At 42.5% G+C, this 22004-nt stretch overlaps 1 protein-coding gene across 3 annotated transcripts in view; it reads right to left on the reverse strand.

The window, feature by feature from the left end:
- LOC117415792 (dynein axonemal heavy chain 3-like) overlaps positions 1 to 22004 on the reverse strand; it is a 214992-nt gene that overhangs the window by 173152 nt on the left and 19836 nt on the right. For 2 of the 3 annotated variants that reach the window (XM_059027758.1, XM_059027757.1), the window contains 2 exons: positions 19145 to 19224; positions 18286 to 18418 (listed from right to left, as the gene is read on the reverse strand). In XM_059027758.1, coding sequence (XP_058883741.1) covers positions 18286 to 18418; positions 19145 to 19224 — 213 coding nt within the window. Of the gene's footprint in view, positions 1 to 1078; positions 1296 to 18285; positions 18419 to 19144; positions 19225 to 22004 lie in introns of those variants that run through there. The other variant, XM_059027759.1, reaches the window with a different exon arrangement.

The raw sequence follows: 22004 nt of genomic DNA on the forward strand, positions 1-22004 counted from the left end.
CAGAGATGAAAGTAGCACCAGACAATGCAGTGTGTCTGTCCTGAGGCATGATAAGAATAGAGACAGTGGAGCAGGAGAGAAGAACAGGGGAGGACTAGCGGGATATCAGACACAGAAACCTGTGCAGGTCTTACAGCCATGACGTAAATACAAGAAGGCTGCCACATTTATAAGAGCTTGCAAACGTGCACTAACTGCAGCAAATGCATTCATTGAGCCCAGTTCACTGAGGCTACGTACACACACACACACACTGCAGTTGGCACGACAACCGTATTTACAAACAGCACTCACTGCGGTGGTTTGTTGTACACGCACACCTTTCAGTACTGAAGTGAGTGACTCCCTGTTTAAAGAAACCACTGAACTTGGGCCATTGTTACATGCCGATCGTGAGGTTTTGTGTGACAACATGAAGGCTGTGTTTTTGTTCATGTTTTTGGAAGTACAGTACGTAATCGACTGAGAGCTCGTCAAGCACAGCTCTGTTCTTTTCTGCAAAACCAGCGGAGATGCCGTTTTGCTTTTTCTGCACTGCTAAATACAGTGGCGACGATCTGAAGTACCATGACGGTAGATCGAAACATTTGGGCGATCTTCCAACCAGAAGGCTGGTGGGAACGACTTGAGTGGTTTCCAAGTGACTGGGTTAAAAATGTACGCATGCCTAAGGAGTCGTATATGCGTCTTTGAAATTCACCGAGACATTTCTTGGAGTGCCAAAACACACAGATGAGACGTTCGGTATCGGTGGAAAAACGAGTTGCGGTTGCATTGTGGTGTTTGGGGATACGAGTAGTCCCATATTGTTTTATTTAAGTTGCAAAGCCAAAAATACATTTTTTTTTACAACAAAATATTAGACAACTGTACTTTGATTAAATAAAAAAGTATATTATATGTATGCACTATTTACCATTGTTATGAATTTACTATTTATCAATATTACAAAATCAAGTTGACTCATCAGGCACCTATATATTTTTAGTCATTTTATCACACAGAAATGTCTGATAAACAATGACATCATTAGTTGCACAGAAATCCACTGACCTTGGCAACCCATTCATACCCTTACCACTCTCTGTGTAAACAGTGTCTCCTGCCCCCTAAGCGCACTTAAGAAGCACCGAGCTGGGCTGCCAATGCTGTTCGGGGTGTCCTTGGTACAGAAAAGCAGGCTCCTTCAGATCAGTAGCAATCTTTCGACTCACAAGAGATTCCTGCAAAAAGAACTCTCTGGAAACCTTTGTGTACAATACTTTTTTTTCCCCCCATATTTCGAAATTGGAACTTGAAATAATGTGATGAAAAAAAAAGCAAAGGACGCGATCAGTGCTGTGTTTTTTATTTTGCTTGTTGTCAAGGTTACCAGTATAAAACAAAACTCGCTTGAGACTGACAAGCTCATTGAAAGTGTGAGCACGACGGCGATCCGTTCCGTTTTTCTTTTGATAAGAGCGCGTAGCCTGTCACTGCACTTCTCAGATCCACGGTGTTCTTGCATTATTGTTTCCTCAGAAAAGCTAGGCAGCTTTAAGAATTCGGATGCAAGACACACTGGGAGCTTACAGAGCTGCTATAAAGGGGCGAAGGGGTTGTTGCTTCCAGTACTGAAACAGCTTTATTTATCGCTGCCAAAGCTGCGCACCTGCCCGTGAGGGTCCACACATACTGAACAGGCTGCACAACAGTTTATACATACAGTGCACAACATGTGTCACGTCTATGTACAGTATTAGTGACTATTTGGTTTAGAGATAGCACTTCCTTTGTTAATATTAAATAGGCCCCATCTGAACCCCACGTGGCCCTTCATTTCCTGCCTTGACTCAGTGACAAGATGTCATGGCACTGTGACAAAAAGATCAACAGCAAAACACCAAGTGTGAATATATACAGTACATATATATATTTAAATGGATTTATTTATTTAATTATTTTCTCCCTGCTTTTCTCCTCTGAAATGTTGAATTAAGTTCCCTCACCGCAGCAATCCCCCACACCAGCTCAGGAGATCAGGAGGTCCGTGGCCTATCCTAACCAAGCTTCTCTGGTTCTCAGTTAAAATGTGCTTGTGACACCTGCACTGTATGCTCTTACATTCTGTGAGTTAATGCAGACACACATGCATCTCTTGTACCCCACATTCTCATTCACTCAGTGACTTGTGTAATGAATATTCAAACCAGGTCTCAAATCACAGGATCATCAGCTTCCTAGACGTGTTAAACTCCAATATCCCTGTGGTGGAGACATGCATTCCCAGAGGGAAAAAACAGAAGCATATTATTACTGACACATAGTTGCATGATGATAAGGATTATAGACTGGTTTGGAATTAAATGCCAGAGACAATTACTTAGACACTAACCACTGCTGATTATATCAGGTCTTACTGATAAAAATAAATAAGCAGTTTCAGTAAAATAATAATAATAATAATAATAATAATAATAATAATAATAATAATAATAATAATAATAATAATAATAATAATAAAGCAATGTTTGTGAGTGCAGCTACAGGACGTCCTGCTGCTGGAATTGATGATACAGCGAGGCAGGTAAGAGAATGGATAGAGCGAGGCAGGTAAGAGAATGGACAGAGCGAGGCAGGTAAGAGAATGGACAGAGCGAGGCAGGTAAGAGAATGGACAGAGCGAGGCAGGTAAGAGAATGGATAGAGCGAGGCAGGTAAGAGAATGGACAGAGCGAGGCAGGTAAGAGAATGGACAGAGCGAGGCAGGTAAGAGAATGGATAGAGCGAGGCAGGTAAGAGAATGGATAGAGCGAGGCAGGTAAGAGAATGGACAGAGCGAGGCAGGTAAGAGAATGGACAGAGCGAGGCAGGTAAGAGAATGGACAGAGCGAGGCAGGTAAGAGAATGGACAGAGCGAGGCAGGTAAGAGAACGGATAGAGGGAGGCAGGTAAGAGAATGGATAGAGCGAGGCAGGTAAAAGTCAGGCAACAGCAGATGCGCCATTAGACACACAGGATTACCCCCCTCCCCCCTCCCCCCTCCCCAAACAAATACAGAACATTTTAAATTTAATAAGCATCAAGTTTCAGAACAGATTTCAGCAGCTGCTTCTTAATTCCCTTTTAATTACTTGTTGCGGTGGGGTTAGATTGTTCTTGTCGCTTTCCATTTGTCATGTTGGAAGTTATAATTATTTTTCTCTTCCTTGCGATGGTGCACTGATAGAGCACCACCTACTAGCAGAACCAGCAGCAGAGGAGCGCAACCAACTAACCGAGCCAGAGCTTCAGCTGCAACCGACCTGCCTGTGATCAGGGCACTGTCTGTCGCTGGCAGGTAAGCTCATGTCTCCTGTCAATTCACTTCACCAAGCCCGAATACCAAACAGATGACTTACTGTTTCACTTTTTTTTTTCATTTACAAAAGTAATTTAGTTTAAAATCATCTTACTGTATAAATAGTGCGTACACTTCTCAGAGAGGGTGTGCCGATACTCAGAGCAATTCCCTTTGAGATGTTTTATTGTCGGAAGAAAAGCTGCCTTTCCATCCTTTACAATAGAATACCAATAAATACCCAATAACTTCAGCATTGAGGGATTAAACAATCGCTTGGAAGTAAATCTTCCTTTCACCCGGGGAGCTGACATTGCTACTGCACAGGTCGTAAACTGACACTGAAAATGTGCTGCAAAACTATCAAATGCAGCCGAATTGTCATGCTCACCTGACCTTTCCTTCTCAGAGCATTGTGGTAGATGCATTTATTTGTCGGATTGAATCAGAGGTCAGATCTTATATATATATATATATATATATATATATATATATATATATATATATATATATATATATATATATATATATTCTGTAACAAAGCCTCCCGGCTCAGGTGCGTTTTGTGCCCTTTTAAAATAGATAAAGACACAGAACTGTAAGTTTTAAAGCGGTTGCACACTTTTATTATTTACAGAACCAAAATAAACAAACAAAAACCTAACTCCCCTCGGAGCACGAAGTAAACTTTTGGTTTTTTCCACTCTTAACTAACACACTGGACAGCTAAGCTGCTTACCAGTCAAACCCAACACTTTCACAAGCACAAACCCCACTGCTTCCTTTTCTATACAGCACATCTCTCTGTTCCCAGCTCCCTGGTGGTCCCTCCAAATTACCTCGTTTGAGACCAGCCACATTCTCACATTAACCCCATCCCTGCCAACCACCACCAAAACACACATGAACCCCACATTATTTACAGGCAGGGATCTGCCATGCCATCAAATAAGGATAAAAGAAAGGTAAGACAAATAATCACAGATAAAATAATAATGGTTTGACCATCACAAGTTCTATATTAAACCACGTTTCCATGCTGGATTGGTAGGGGCTGTAATAAATTGGAAAAGCTATCGGAAGAAGTCCTGCAACATAATGGAACATGTCTTTGTGTGTCAGCATGTATTTGTATCTATCAAACATAGTGAGAAGATGTATTGAAACAGTAAGAATTAAATAAACAAAATTAGCTTTAAAAAGTCCAAGATATTTCCTTGTAACAGAAATACCGAGACATACGAGAACTTATCAGTGACAGTTTTAAATGGAAAATGTACAAAAGAATGACTCAGTGCATAGTGATTAATAGGAAATAATTCGCTCTTATGCAAGCTGAATTTATAACCTGAACCTCTTGTGGTAGAGAGGAATCAGGGTCAGAAACAAGTAGAAGCAGATCAGTATGTTTTATGGACATGTGAAAAAAATGAGTACTGCCTCACTGAAGGATGCAAGAAACGCCAGGGATCTGACACACCATATTGATCTAAGAAGGGCCCAAGAATATCAGCACATTCTGAAGGACTGTTTAATGTAGGTCTAAATGTTGAACGGTCCAAAGAGGATGATAAATCAAAAATTAAAAATGCAAAATTAAAGTCTCTCCCCCAAAATAAGGAAATGAGTGTCTAGACCTGACAGAGGAAAGAAACGGAGTGTCATCCCAATTGGGAGCATAGACATTAACCAATATCAGTGGAGTATTATAAAGTCTACCAGTAACTATAACAAAACGACCTTGAGGGTCCACCTTAGTCTGTTGATTTATGAATTAGAATTGCTGCACCCCTGGCTTGACTGTGAAACTGGGAATTAAACACCTGACCCACCCAGTCCCTATGAATCCTAAATTGATCGGAAGAACGAAGGTGTGTCTCTTGCAGGAAAGCAATACTTACTTTAAGAAGTTGAAGGTGTAATCGTACTCTCTTACGCTTTACTGGGGTGATTGAGCCCCTTAACACCCCAACCTATATATTTAACAGACGACCTCCCCTCCTGTTTGGCTGAGCTTATCTGTGCCATGTATTGTTTAAAAAGTAAGTAAATTGAATGACAGAGTGAACAGGGAATAATATCAATAAAAACAGCGAAGCTACACTCAAAATCACAGAAAAGAAAGAGAAAAAGAAGAAAAAAAAACCAGAACACCTCCCCAAACGAGGTGTAACCCTAACCATTGAACACCCCATCCGTGCACAAAGTGCCTTCTAACAAAACTCTGAACCCACAGCCAGCAAAAATCCAGGCATACGAAGACAGGTACTTAAAAAAAATAACAAATTATATTAGAATATATATATATATATATATATATATATATATATATATATATATATAAAAGAACATAAGAAAGTTTACAAACTAGAGGAGGCCATTCAGCCCATCTTGCTCGTTTGGTTGTTAGTAGCTTATTGATTCCAGAATCTCATCGAGCAGCTTCTTGAAGGATCCCAGGGTGTCAGCTTCAACAACATTACTGGGGAGTTGGTTCCAGACCCTCACAATTCTCTGTGTAAAAAAGTGCCTCCTATTTTCTGTTCTGAATGCCCCTTTATCTAATCTCCATTTGTGACCCCTGGTCCTTGTTTCTTTTTTCAGGTAAAAAAAGTCCCCTGGGTTGACATTGTCTATACCTTTTAGGATTTTGAATGCTTGAATCAGATCACCGCGTCGCCTTCTTTGTTCAAGACTAAATAGATTCAATTCTTTTGGCCTGTCTAAATACGACATGCCTTTTAAACCCGGGATAATTCTGGTTGCTCTTCTTTGCACTTTCTAGAGCAGCAATATTATTTTGTAATGAGATGGGTTATTGGTTATCAATAAGTGACAGAACACATGGATCCTGAGCTGGTTATTGGTTATCAATGAGTGACAGAACACATGGATCCTGAGCTGGTGTACAGTGGACCCCCCCGGCCCCTCCTCCTCCTGATATTTCCATGACAAAAGTGTATTTTTCCTTCAAAGGGGGCTCAACCCGTTTGGTCCTGAAGAGTAATCCCTTTAGAGAAAGAAAGAGAGAGCAGGCCGCCCAGACCAGGCTACCTGACTTCCTGTCGATTCAGCGTGAGCACAAAGCCGTCTGTCTGCACGGCCAGGAGAGGCTGGGGCAACAAAGCCTGTCTCAGCGGTGAGCCTCTCCACAGTATAAACCCTTCACCGCTCCTCTGGGCCTCAACGCAAAGGAATGCCACTCTTAAGTGCTTGTGAAACACAAGAGAGACCCAATTTAATAACCCCCCCCTTCTCCCTTTAAAAACCTCTGCAGGTTAACACAGACCCAATTTAATAACCCCCCTTCTCCCTTTAAAAACCTCTGCAGGTTAACACAGACCCAATTTAATAACCCCCCCTTCTCCCTTTAAAAACCTCTGCAGGTTAACACAGACCCAATTTAATAACCCCCCCTTCTCCCTTTAAAAACCTCTGCAGGTTAACACAGACCCAATTTAATAACCCCCCCTTCTCCCTTTAAAAACCTCTGCAGGTTAACACAGACCCAATTTAATAACCCCCCCTTCTCCCTTTAAAAACCTCTGCAGGTTAACAGAGACCCAATTTAATAACCCCCCCTCTCCCTTTAAAAACCTCTGCAGGTTAACACAGACCCAATTTAATAACCCCCCCTTCTCCCTTTAAAAACCTCTGCAGGTTAACAGAGACCCAATTTAATAACCCCCCCTTCTCCCTTTAAAAACCTCTGCAGGTTAACAGAGACCCAATTTAATAACCCCCCCCTTCTCCCTTTAAAAACCTCTGCAGGTTAACACAGACCCAATTTAATAACCCCCCCTTCTCCCTTTAAAAACCTCTGCAGGTTAACAGAGACCCAATTTAATAACCCCCCCTTCTCCCTTTAAAAACCTCTGCAGGTTAACACAGACCCAATTTAATAACCCCCCCTTCTCCCTTTAAAAACCTCTGCAGATTAACAGAGACCCAATTTAATAACCCCCCCCCCCCTTCTCCCTTTAAAAACCTCTGCAGGTTAACAGAGACCCAATTTAATAACCCCCCCTTCTCCCTTTAGAAACATCTGCAGGTTAACAGAGACCCAATTTAATACCCCCCCTTCTCCCTTTAAAAACCTCTGCAGGTTAACACAGACCCAATTTAATAACCCCCCTTCTCCCTTTAAAAACCTCTGCAGGTTAACACAGACCCAATTTAATAACCCCCCCTTCTCCCTTTAAAAACCTCTGCAGGTTAACACAGACCCAATTTAATAACCCCCCCTTCTCCCTTTAAAAACCTCTGCAGGTTAACACAGACCCAATTTAATAACCCCCCCTTCTCCCTTTAAAAACCTCTGCAGATTAACAGAGACCCAATTTAATAACCCCCCCCCCCCTTCTCCCTTTAAAAACCTCTGCAGGTTAACACAGACCCAATTTAATAACCCCCCTTCTCCCTTTAAAAACCTCTGCAGGTTAACAGAGACCCAATTTAATAACCCCCCCTTCTCCCTTTAAAAACCTCTGTAGGTTAACACAGACCCAATTTAATAACCCCCCCTTCTCCCTTTAAAAACCTCTGCAGGTTAACAGAGACCCTGGCCCTTCCCTCACAGTCAAAGGCTGTCCTCTGCATGGCACACAGAACTTTAGATAAGGGCTGAAAGAATAGGTTGAATTACTTAATATAGCAGGCTCTAACAAACTGCTACACAAATTCAATTTTATAATACATTTAAAAAAGAAGCCACATGCCCACACTTAATGCTGATTTTTTAATGTAATTATTTATTGATCTTTTTACAGCAGCATTAAAAAAATCCCAACATGCTCACATCATGTTCCTCTGGGCTCTGACATTTACAAAGAGTACATACCGACTCAAGCGCTTCCACATTGGTAGAGATGTGCAAACTTCATTAAACTACGCTGTACACTTTACACCGATGCTGTCAAATTCACAAGGAAGTACAATCCAGGAACCAATGAAAGCGAAATTAACATCTGGAAATTGTGTGATTAAAGTTGTGCCTTATTTAGGAGGTGATGAATATATTTACTGTACAGTTCTAAATTAAAAGCAAGCTTGATGTGCCAACTTAATGAGGTTTTCCTGGATTGTACATGTAAAATTAAAAATGATGATAATAATAATAATTAACCGTTCCATTCATCTCAATTTAGTGACTGGTTTCTCCAAATTTGTTTTAAATGAAAATAGTAAACTAATTGAAAAGTAGACACAGCTTTGTTCAAGTTTTCTAAAGACCAGCGACTGGACACAATGTTTTTTTGTTGTTTTTTTGTGGTGGGGGGGGGGGGAGGGGGGGGTTTAAACCGCACTTCCCGACAGTTAATTATTTCCTTCTATTGTAATCACTTAATCTCTCAATACGGGCATTCCAGCAGTGTACCGGCCCTCTCTTTCTTGTCGGCGTGTTGATTCCAGCAGAGTACCGGCCCTCTCTTTCTTGTCGGCGTGTTGATTCCAGCAGAGTACCGGCCCTCTCTTTCTTGTCGGCGTGCTGATTCCAGCAGAGTACCGGCCCTCTCTTTCTTGTCGGCGTGTTGATTCCAGCAGAGTACCGGCCCTCTCTTTGCTGTCGGCGTGCTGATTCCAGCAGAGTACCGGCCCTCTCTTTCTTGTCGGCGTGTTGATTCCAGCAGAGTACCGGCCCTCTCTTTGCTGTCGGCATGCTGATTCCAGCAGAGTACCGGCCCTCTCTTTCTTGTCGGCGTGTTGATTCCAGCAGAGTACCGGCCCTCTCTTTGCTGTCGGCGTGCTGATTCCAGCAGAGTACCGGCCCTCTCTTTGTTGTCGGTGCTGATTCCAGCAGAGTACCGGCCCTCTCTTTGCTGTCGGCGTGCTGATTCCAGCAGAGTACCGGCCCTCTCTTTGTTGTCGGTGTGCTGATTCCAGCAGAGTACCGGCCCTCTCTTTGTTGTCGGTGTGCTGATTCCAGCAGAGTACCGGCCCTCTCTTTGTTGTCGGCGTGCTGATTCCAGCAGAGTACCGGCCCTCTCTTTGTTGTTGGTGTGCTGTAACCCCACGCAGGGGGGCAGGTAGGGTTTCTTTTTTGCTACTCTGTTTTTGAGGAACTTGACTTTATTTTATTTTTGTATTATTATCGTAATATATAGCAGGATATCCTGGAAGTGCACAGAAGTATTTGAGAGGTGATTAAAATGATCGGGAATAGCGAACCAAGCTGTTTGTACTGCATCGGTGCAGCGTCTCAATTGGCCGGAGACTTATCTCCAGACAGCCATGGAAGCTTTAATCTGGATCTGTGTGTGTGTGTAAATGCCATAGCTGTCTCAGTTTTTCCAGTTTTTCTTTTTCAGCATGACGGTTTTTCAATACAGGGCAGCCGATGGCTTCTGGTTTGACAGTGACCCCTGTGGGCGAGACTGTGTTCTGATTTTATTAAACAGTAAGTGGATTCAAAAGGCATTTTACCATTTTTTATTTATTTTTTATTTCCTGTATGTGCAATCGTTCCGAGTAGTTTTGTTGCTCAAACATTTAATTTTAAATATTTTTGTATTACCTGTGAAATGCATTTATCGTGTTTTGAAAAGTTCAGCTCATTATCCTAGTTCCAGTGACTTACAGGTTTTCTTGACATTCTAAAGCATTGGGGTCAAAGTTGGTCCTTCCAGGCCTGGTCTTTGTTCCAACCCTGTTCTAAACTGTTTAATTGAACCAATTAAACCTCCATCCAGACCCTGAAGCAGCTCATGATCTCATTTTACCTGTTAAACCTGGAGTGGAGTGGTGCTCCAGGACTGTGATTGGACCCCCCTGTTCTAAAGTAATGTGAAGGGACTCTGTGGCTGTCAGGAGCTTCCGTTTAGTGACCTTGCAAAATTTTTTTTTTTAATCAAACTAATAAACAAAAGAACAATCTTTTTTTTGTTTAATAAAAGTTCTGCCACAAAATCTGGTCAGTAAATGATATTGTATAAAAGTGTAATGGTAACATTAAACAAACTGATTCTGTGCTTTAACCAGGCCACATGTTGAAAGAGTTGAAACTCCTCAAGCAGGGTCTTGGTGTACTGCAGCTGCATCTATGGGGTTTTTCTGTAAGAACTCCCTGGCAATAGGTATGCTTCTTTTAGCCAAAATGGTGACTGTGTATAACGAGTAGCTGCTCTCACTAACCTGGGGAGCCCCTGGAACAGCTGGACAGTCGGAAAGTAGGAAAGCTGGAACAATCTGGTCCAACCAAGTGCCCTGCGTTTAATTAATTTCTGCACATTTCCGTAGTTCATGGGCAGCCATCTGTTTGAACATATCATGCGCCGTCCATGATGAATGTGTTCGAGACCCTGCACTCACTTCAGAAATCAGAGCCGTGCACAATTCACAGCTTCCTGTCTGCGGGAGGATACTGTAACGTATTCAACAGGAAACAACAGCATTGAAAATAATACAGACTGCAGACGATGGGAGCAAAATGTGCCCTTAGGTGCATGTAACACAAACGTGTGTGCATTTCTAATTGAAGTATTCATGTCCACTGCTGCTTGTCAATGAACTCGCAGGTATCACTGCTGTCATTCCCTGCTGGATAATGAACAGCAGAGACAGTGCTGAAGCTGAGGACAGTTAAAGACAAGAGCAACTTGAAACTGGAGTTTCTGTGAACAACAACATCATCATCAAAGCATATGAAACTGAACGTGTACAATATCTGAATCATTGACAGCTCCAAAGGGTTTGAACAATGTGCCAGTGAAAAGGTTCATTAGTACTGGACAACCAGCGCCTGTAATGGAACTTTATCAAGAGAATCGTAGAACACCGCTGTGTACCCCCTGGTTGGCTGAGAAGAACCATGAGGTTTATAAATGAGGACACATGCTTGAAGGGCATACAGAGCCAGCTGGAAAATGAGTAGAGAACAACCACTGCAATAGCAGAGCATTTTATCTTCATGGTCCTCAAGAGGATGAAGGCTTTCAAGGATTGACACTGATAAAGGCCGCACGATGCTTCAGTCTGGATGCGGGAGTTTCTAGAACAAGCGACACAAACTTAATCTTGCTGCAACATCAATGCAATCTCAGAGGAAATCTCAAACAAAGGAACATAAAACAAGCCTTGTGATTGTTAATACTGCAACTTGAGAAAAAGACAGGGATGGATTTCAAAGAAACGGTGCAAGTATTTTCTTAAAGCAGAATATTGAAAATGCAATCTAATCCATTTTTCTTTCCCTTTGTTAATAGACACTATCCCAGGCTCTTTTGCTCAACAATAACAGAAAGTTTATACTGTACAACACAAGTCTGTCTCTCTCTCTCTCTGTGTCTCTGTCTTTCAATTCAATTCAATGGTGCTTTATTGGCATGACTTACAATAGCAGGTGTTGCCAAAGCAATTATACAATACATACATGTATATATATATACTGCATCATATACAGTGACTATAGTAAGTATTCAACCCCTTGGACGTTTTCACAGTTTGTTGTGTTACAACCTGAAATCTTGATGCATTTAAATGGCATTTTTTTCCCTTTGATTTACACAACCTACTCAACACTTTCAATGTCTGAAAAAATGGGGGGGGGGGGGGGGGGGGGGGGTGAAAAAACAAATCAATTCAAAATAAAAACCTGAAAAGTCTTCATTAGATAAGTATTCACCCCCTTTGCTATGACACTCCTAAATAAGCTCAGGTGCAACCAATTGCCTTCAGAATTCACACAATAAGTTAAATGGAGTCCATCTGTGTACAATAAAAGTGGTTCACATGATTTCAGATTAAATACACCTGTCTCTGTAAGGTCCCTCAGTTGGGTAGTGCATTCAAAGCAAAGATACTACCATGAAGACCAAGGAGCTTTCAAAACAACTCTGGGATAAAGTTGTGGAAAGGCACAGATCAGGGGAGGGGTATAAAAAGATTTCAAAGGCATTGAATATCCCTTGGAGCACAGTCAAGTCGATCATTAAGAAGTGGAAGGTACACGGCACCTTTTCGCAGGACAATGACCCCAAGCACCCAGCCAAAACGACGCTGGAGTGGCTTAAAAACAAGAAAGTGAATGTCCTAGAGTGGCCCAGTCAAAGCCCAGACTTGAATCCGATTGTGAATCTGTGGCAAGACTTGAAGATTGCTGTCCACCAACGATCCACATCCAACTTGACAGAGCTTGAACAATTTTGCCAAGAAGAATGGGCGAATATTGCAGGATCCAGATGTGCAAACCTGGTAGAGACTTTCCCCAAAAGACTCACAGCTGTAATTGCTGCCAAAGGTGGTTCTACCAAGTATTGACTCAGGGGGTGAATACTTATCTAACCAAGACATTTCAGTTTTTTTATTTTTCATTAACTGTTGTTTCACAATAAAACATTTCTTGCCTCTTCAAAGTGTTGAGTAGGTTGTGTAAATCAAAGGAAACAAAATCACATTTAAATGCATCAAGATTTCAGGATGTAACACAACAAACTGTGAAAACATCCAAGGGGGGTGAATACTTACTATAGGTACTGTATATATATATATATATATATATATATATATATATATATATATATATATATATATATATACACACTACCGGTCAAAAGTTTTAGAACATCCCAATTTTTCCAGTTTTTATTGAAATTTAAGCAGTTCAAGTCCAGTGAATAACCTGAAATGGTACAAAGGTAAGCGGTAAACTGCCAGAGGTTAAAAAAAAAAAGTTTAGGTTACCAAAAACTGAAAAATAATGTACATTTCAGAGTTATACAAAAAGGCCTTTTTCAGGGAACAAGTAATGGGTTAACAACTTACAGCTGTTCTGCAGCAATGGAAGTAAATTAAGTCTTGAAAGTTGATGCTAACAATTCCTACAGGTGTCCCAACTTTTGTTGATTACTTACAAACCCTCTGTCTGATAAAAGCAGTGTTGGAACAGACTGTGTTACTACACCCTCTTAAGCATTATTTGGACAGTATTGTACTGCAGGAAGTAATATATTGCTCTGATAATTGCGAGAAAGGCAATTAACAAAGGAAGACAGACAGACCATTATAACCCTTAAAAATGTAGGTCTTTCCTTTAGAGAAATTGCAAAGAAAGCCAAGGTGTCAGTGAATACAGTTTCCTACACCATCAAAAGGCACTTGGAAACTGGAGGAAACTCTGACAGGAAGAGTTCTGGCAGACCCAAAGCCACAACAGAATCAGAAGACAAGTTTCTGAGAGTCAACAGCTTGCGTGATAGGCGGCTCACAGGACAACAGCTTCAAGCACAGCTTAACACTGGTCGAAGTAAGCAAGTATCAGTTTCTACTGTGAAGAGAAGACTTCGAGCTGCAGGTTTGACAGGTCGAGTGGCAGTAAGAAAGCCATTGCTAAGATGGCAAAATAAGAAAAAGAGGCTTGGCTGGGCCATGAAGCACCGCCAGTGGACTACTGAAGACTGGAAGAAGGTCTTATGGACCGATGAATCAAAATTTGAAATCTTCGGTTCATCACACAGGGTTTTTGTACGCCGTCGAGTAGGCGAAAGGATGGTTCCTCAGTGTGTGACACCAACTGTCAAACATGGAGAAGGAAGCGTGATGGTCTGGGGCTCTTTTGCTGGATCCAGAGTCGGCGACTTGCACAGAGTGAGTGGCACCCTGAACCAAAACTGCTACCACAGCATTTTGCAGCGCCATGCAATACCCTCTGGTATACGCCTAGTTGGTCAGGGGTTCATCCTACAGCAAGATAATGACCCAAAACATGCCTCCAGGCTATGTCAGAACTACCTTAGAAGAAAAGAACAAGACGGTAGGCTTCAAATCATGGAATGGCCAGCACAGTCTCCAGACTTAAACCCCATCGAGCTGGCTACAAGTGCAACACATTTGTGGGAACTTCTGCAACAGTGTTGGGAAGAACTTTCCGAATAATATTTGATTTCCATTGTAGAAAGAATGCCACGAGTGTGTTCGGCTGTTATATCTGCAAAAGGTGGCTACTTTGATGAGTCAAAAATTTAGATTAAATTTTGTTAAACAAAACGATTCCATGATTGACCGGTATTGTGTATATATATATATATATATATATATATATATACAGTGCCTTGCAAAAGTATTCAGACCCCTATTACCGAATTACAAATGGTACATTGAAATTTCGTTCGTTTGATATTTTATTTTAAAACACTGAAACTCAAAATCAATTATTGTAAGGTGACATTGGTTTTATGTTGGGAAATATTTTTAAGAAAAATAAAAAACTGAAATATCTTGCTTGCATAAGTATTTAACCCCCACACATTAATATTTGGTAGAACCACCTTTCGCTGCAATAACAGCTTTAAGTCTTTTGGGGTAAGTATGTACCAGCTTTGCACACAGTGTCGGAGTGATTTTGGCCCATTCTTCTTGGCAGATTTGCTCCAGGTTGTTCAGGTTGGTTGGACGACGCTTGTGGACCGCAATTTTCAAATAGTGCCACAGATTCTCAATAGGATTGAGATCAGAACTTTGACTGGGCCACTGTAGGACATTCACCTTTTTGTTCTTGAGCCACTCCAATGTTGCTTTGGCCTTGTGCTTGGGATCATTGTCCTGCTGAAAGGTGAATTTCCTCCCAAGCTTCAGTTTTTTAGCGGACTGAAGCAGGTTCTCTTGCAGTATTTCCCTGTATTTTGCTCCATCCATTCTTCCTTCAATTTTAACAAGATGCCCAGTCCCTGCTGATGAGAAGCATCCCCACAGCATGATGCTGCCACCACCATACTTCACTGTAGGGATGGTGTGTCCTGAGGCATGGGCAGTGGGTGGGTGGTGTGATGCAGCTTCCATTTCCTGATTATTGATCCAACTGTGCTCACTGGGATATCCAAACACTTGGATAATATTTTGTACCCTTTCCCTAATCTATGCATTTGTATTACTTTATCTCTGACTTCTGTAGAATGCTCTTTGGTCTTTATTTTCCTTCAGATTCACAGCCTGACCAATGATCCTTCAACAGTGGGGTTTTTATCCAGAAAATTTGACAGCAAACTTTAATGGTTCACAGGTGGAGGCCAATGGTAAGGTAATTGTGTCCTCGTTAGGGCAATTTCTTTCATCGGTGTAAACTGGGAGCTTCCACAGCACAGGGGTTGAATACTTATGCAAGCAAGATATTTCAGTTTTTTATTTTTCTTAAAAATATTTCCCAGCATAAAACCAATGTCACCTTACAATAATTGATTTTGAGTTTCAGTGTTTTAAAATAAAATATCAAACAGAACAAAATTTCAATGTACCATTTGTAATTCAGTAATATGAGAGAATTGGTCAGGGGTCTGAATACTTTTGCAAGGCACTGTATATATATATATATATATATATATATATATATATATATATATATATATATATAATTTCATAAACAGACTGATTTATAAAATACAGTAAAACAAATAAATGTTGATTAAGAAGAGGTTGGAAACAAATTAAAGAACAGAAAGTGGATGTGTGTTTGACCCGGGTTAACTGGACTCATGTAGTTGGTGAGCTCCCCTCTGTACCACACTATAATCCTCCGAGTCCCTGCCGCGCCAGACTGTGCTGAGTTTAATAGAGGGCACTATTACCTCCATGTAGCCTAAGGGGCAGTTTGAGGAATACAGGCTCTCTCTCCTCTCTCTGTCTCTCCGTCTGTCTCTCTCTGTCTCCCCCCCCTCTCCTCTCCCTCTCTGTCTCTCCTCTCTCTTTGTCTCCCCCCCTCTCCTCCCTCTCCCCGTCTCTCGAATGTGTCCTGGGAGATGCACCTCCAGTGGCTCCACTTTCCAGGCCACGGTGTTCTCTCGTGACTCAAAGGCCAGGCTCAGCAGCTCTGCGGTCCCTGGCTGCTGGTTTCATTACTGCTCTGTGGACCTGATCATGATGGATTAGATAATAAAGCCCCCAGCACGGTGGCCCCCTCCATAAATCCTGCTGCTGATCCCTGAGCTAATGCTGTTTTGTCTGCTCTGCTGCTGTAGGACTCTATTAAAGAACCATTAGAATACAGGACTTCCCTTTCCTTGATGGACTACCCCCACTGCCCCCGGTCATAGTGGATCAATATGGGATGCAGGACTAATTCCATTGAACTGCCATGAAGACCATGTCTTTGTATTCATACAATATATACGCTCATGGATTTGTGGCATGTTTAATACAGTCAGTCACCAGCATGTTTTTTACATCAGTAATAATAAATGAGGGATTCATAACACAGACCACTGGAATTAAGGTCCCTGTGTGGTTCTTCAATCACTCCCCTCCCTCTCACAGTCCCTATTCACACAACTTTAAGGACTGTATCATATCTCTTGGTGTATTTGGTGTAAGGGTTAGTTTTATGAACACAGGCCCCTCTCGTGTTTGAATTGCAAAGCCACCAGCACATAAGCGTTGCAGTGAATCGCTCCTATTGCACCTGGTAGGAGGATGCAGGCAGTCTAAGCATGTAGGCATGTAACCCGCGGTCAGCAGTGAGCCCACTGAGAACCATACTGAAATGCTGCCGAGCCCCAACACAACCCAACAGCTGTGGAGCACGAAGACACAAACAAGGAAAACAGTCGAGTCGTCCTGCCCCAAAGACACACAAACAAGGAAAACAGTCGAGTCGTCCTGCCCCAAAGACACACAAACAAGGAAAACAGCCGAGTCGTCCTGCCCCAAAGACACACAAACAAGGAAAACAGCCGAGTCATCCTGCCCCAAAGACACACAAACAAGGAAAACAGTCGAGTCGTCCTGCCCCAAAGACACACAAACAAGGAAAACAGCCGAGTCGTCCTGCCCCAAAGACACACAAACAAGGAAAACAGTCGAGTCGTCCTGCCCAAAAGACAAATCCTCAGGTACCAAATTATGTATTTATTGGGAGCAGGTGTGTCTTTGCGGAGGGAATTGTCACTCATGGGATGAAAAGACAAGCTTCAAATACACACAGATCACTGCTGGAAATCCAAAAAGTAGCGACTAGCGACTCAGATTGTTTAGCTGTTCAGCACTTCTGTTTACTTTCTAAAAAGGCAGCAATGCTCCCAGACACGTATTGTTTGACACAGTGTTTGTTTGCTTGTCTAATCAGCGTAGCGCTCGGCTGGTGAGAGGATTGAAAAGAAATACGTTGCGGTGGTGATCAGCAGCTGTTTACCACCCAAAGGTTTCCCGTCCTCAGGCGTGTTGATGGAAGTGCTAAAGCGGAGTCTGATTGGCTCAGTTAATCAAAACAGGCCCTTAAAAATGACATTATTTATGATTGCACGCATATGGAATGCAATTAAAGGTTAATCACTGCACGTGTAAATGTGGCTGACTTAAACTGAATTGAGTTTCGATGTATTAAGTACTGTAGGGATTGATGAAAATTACAGAATGACCTTCTAAGCACACCAAATGTGAACAAATTACTGTAGTCATAATAATATCACTGATTCAAAAAACACAAAACTCTTCTGGGAATGCTGACACGCCAACATATTTGTAAGAGAGAAAAAAAACTGTCCTCTTTTAAAATGAGTTTTTAATCATTTTAAATAACACAACCATGGAAGACTACAAAGTAGAGTTGTTATTGTCTGTTACTTCAGTATCTTCTAACAGATTCATCCTTTTTTGCATCGATAATGTCATAACAAAAAAAAATGCTGTTGCTAATTCTCAGGGGGGAGGGTTGTGAAGAAGTGGGGGACTATTTCCACAGAATCATTATCATGACAGAGGTAGGAGACACTTCTTCACACAGAGTCATGTTGTTGATGCTCAATCACTGGGATTCGTTAAGACCTGACTTGACAAAGTTTTGACATCATTCAGCGAATAGGAACCATACGAGCACTGGTGGGCCAAATGGCCTCCTTTTGTTGGTAAAATGTCTTAAGTTCTTATGTGCCTGGCATTCACACAATCACTTCATGTCTTATGAAGCGAGTCAAATTCCTCCACCATGCCCTTCCTCAATTCAAACTTCACCCACACGCTGGAGTAGACAGCAGTCTGGTACTCACCGCCTGGCTTGTAAACTGTGTCTGGGCTCCCTCTTTTTCAGGACCCTGTTGGCGTGACGACAGGGCGGCACTGCCAGTTGCCACGCCCTCTCCCGTGTTGGCCCCTCCCTGTCCTGGCTGTGCTCCGGAGTGTCTATGAAATACAAGGACACACTGAATCACAACGAGGGCAGCAGAAACACTCACTCTGTCAAATGCTCAAACACTGACAGAGTGCCATGACTTTCAAATATGTCTGCATTAAACTAGAAAAAGATCACATCATGAAGACAAATGTTTCTTGTGCCATCTTCTTCACTGTACTAAGATGCCATGGGATCTACATTTGGGAACATTCAATTGTATTCCGCGGCAGCCTCACTTAGTTTAAATGAAGATGCCTTCCTGGGGGGATTGGCACCTGGGTGGAGAAGGGTGGAGAAACACCCTGATTTCATATTCAATACAACAGGCAAACCATATTGCTACACATATCATTATATTAACTGCCTCAACGCAGGAAGCTGCTCAGAGAGGTCTGGCACTCTTTCACAGAGAAGCAGGGCTGTTCACTCCTGGTGTCCAAAGTTCCCCAGAGCAGGCTGCCCTGTAAGAGATCACCACAGTCATTTTGCAGCTGACCAGGATTTTTCCATGCTGAAGACTATGTGTTTACTATTAGATTCCTCAGCTCCTGTAATTGGGCCCCACCTGAAGTAAAAGCTGCAATATCAACTCGGATTACTGCACTCAAGCACTGTGTCTCACACACACTCTCCACTCTTGTAAAATAAAACTCAGCAGCATTAAAGAACAAGATAATAAAAGACGCATAGGGAGGGAGAAAACAGAGGAGCTGAGCTGCATAACTGAACCTCACCGTTTGAGCCGAGGAGCTTATAGATGAAATATGTGGAGAAATCTCTGGCCGCAGGGCTGTAGCTGTTCCCGATGGAGTCACTAAGGCAATAAGAGCAGGAGAAGAAAGCATGTTAAAACACTTCTTCTATCTCCTGGCAGCCTCGCCCTACCGAGCTGGGAAATAATAAACAGCTCAGCAGCCAGGAAACAGGACTGTCGTGCATTAGCAAGTCTTCAGTAAACACAGGGATGAAAGAGGTTAGAGTGTGAGCGTCAGCGTGAGAGAGTGAGAGTGAGTGTGAGAGTGAGTGAGTGTGAGTGTGAGCATGTTAGTGTGTGTGAGTGTGAGAGTGTGTGTGAGTGTGAGAGTCAGAGTGAGTGTGTGCAAGTGAGTGGATGTGTGTGTGACAGTGAGTGTGAGAGTGAGAGCGAGTGTGTGAGTGTGTGTGTGTGAGCGTGTGTGTGTGTGTGTGATTGTGAGAGAGTGAGAGAGTGTGTGTGTGAGTGTGTGTGAGATTGAGAGTGAGAGAGAGTGTGTGTGTGAGCGTGTGTGTGTGTGAAATTGAGAGAGAGTGAGAGAGTGTGTGTGTGAGTGTGTGTGAGACTGAGAGTGAGAGAGAGTGTGTGTGTGTGTGTGTGTGTGAGCGTGTGTGTGTGAGATTGAGAGAGAGTGAGAGAGAGTGTGTGTGTGAGTGTGTGTGAGATTGAGAGTGAGAGTGTGTGTGTGTGAGCGTGTGTGTGTGTGAGATTGAGAGAGAGTGAGAGAGTGTGTGTGTGTGAGCGTGTGTGAGATTGAGAGTGAGAGAGTGTGTGTGTGTGTGTGAGCGTGTGTGAGGAATCGCATGGTAATTATCTCTTCTAGTTTCTTGAATAGGAGCTCCACATTAACAATGCACTCATATTTTGATTATCCACACAACTGGGCTGGGATAACAGAGGTTTGACTGTGCTAAGCCCTCAGAGCTCTGGACACACTGGGCAGCTGAGTATCCAATAATCCATCCTGATGTGATTGAGCAGAATTTCAAGAACAATCAGCAAGCTACTGTTATTACACCCAGGGGCTACACTGCCACAGAATCAGGACCCTATTCAGAAGCGCAGAAGGCAATTTCTATGAGAGGAATGAAGCAAGTGCGTGTTTCATACCCTGCATCTCGAATAGAGTTGAACCTGTTCTAACGGAACAACGACCCCTAATGTATTATTCAGAAGCACTTCAAAATCCATGGCCCACTGTGTGAGGGTTAACCAGGGAACACAGAAATGTTCAGCAGCAATCAGAATGCTGTTGAAGAATGCTCTTCTTATTTTTTCCACTTTTCTTTCTTTTTTTTTTAAATGTTGATGGATAGCCGCATCAGGGGCTGCAAATAAGACGGGTAATAAGGGATGTGAAGATGATGTGTGTTATCGGAGCACATCAATGGGTTTCTCTGTGCTGGTTATTAACAGATATTTCTAAAGCCGGAGGCACGGAGTGAAAGATCAATCACTGTGATAAGTAGGGTTGGCGTGGGCGGCCTGGTGTGTCACTGCGTGCTGATTAACCTCTCCATCCCGCCACGGAGCAGCTCTGGAGCCTGCCACCTCACCTCACCCTCCCCAAACACTCTCATATACCCGTCCGAGCTGTCATTAACACTTGAGCAGATGAGTATGAGAAACCAGATCTGACGTAATAAATAAAAGTTCTACTGTTCTCGAACATTCTTCCCTTTCACTCAACAAACAAAAACGTGTGGAATATTTCAGTGGTTACTCAGTATATGGAAATAAGCAGAGAGAAGAACAGGAATGGCTGTCAGCTCAGTGAGACGCTGTGACAGGTGCTGAATAAATGATTTCCATGTCATCAGCCGTGTGCATCACCTGAGGGATGAGCTCCCCCTCGATCACATCCCCAGAAGGACTAAATAAACACCCAATGCATATGGAATGTACTGGCAAGCCCTATCACTGAGTCCTAGCCCATACAAACAACAGTGACATAGAATACTCCATTCCACAGCAAACATCCATACCCCTTTAATGTGCCGTCACTTTTAAACTGTGTTCTGTGTCGCGTCGTTCTTCAACACCAAAGCCAGAGAACCACGCATCGGCAATGAGAAAACAAAAAACACCACACAGCACATTGCCTTTGATATATGTGAACTTTCTAAAGAGACATCCTGGTGCTTGCTCTGGTAAGAGAGGCTGGAGACTCTGATGGTGACAAAAAGTTGTTCCATATGGCATATAGCATAACAAAGGGGGCTGCAGCATTTATCTCAGGTGCTGTTTGCTCCTCAGGGTTCTTAACGCTATTGTGAGTTCTAACGTCACAGCGATGCAAATGCAGCAATAACCTTGGAACTCAAGCTACATGCGCTCCTTTCAAAGCAAGCAGGACAGTGAGGGGATGGAATTGCTCCAGTAGCTGTAACGTCTTTAATGACGGCTTTTGAACTCATAGAGTAATCATCATAATGGATTGCTGCAGTACATTCTGCCAACCTACCAAATCAATCCAAGCTCAGGAGCAGTGAATGAGTCCATCGTAAATGATCATCTATACTGTGCAGTGAATGAGTCCATCGTAAATGATCATCTATACTGTGAGTGAATGAATCCATAGTAAATGATCATCTATACTGTGCAGTGAATGAGGCCATCGTAAATGATCATCTATACTGTGCAGTGAATGAGTCCATCGTAAATGATCATCTATACTGTGCAGTGAATGAGGCCATCGTAAATGATCATCTATACTGTGCAGTGAATGAGGCCATCGTAAATGATCATCTATACTGTGCAGTGAATGAGTCCATCGTAAATGATCATCTATACTGTGCAGTGAATGAGTCCATCGTAAATGATCATCTATACTGTGCAGT

Source organism: Acipenser ruthenus, chromosome 7, assembly GCF_902713425.1.
Source record: "Acipenser ruthenus chromosome 7, fAciRut3.2 maternal haplotype, whole genome shotgun sequence".
Classification (NCBI taxonomy): domain Eukaryota; kingdom Metazoa; phylum Chordata; class Actinopteri; order Acipenseriformes; family Acipenseridae; genus Acipenser; species Acipenser ruthenus.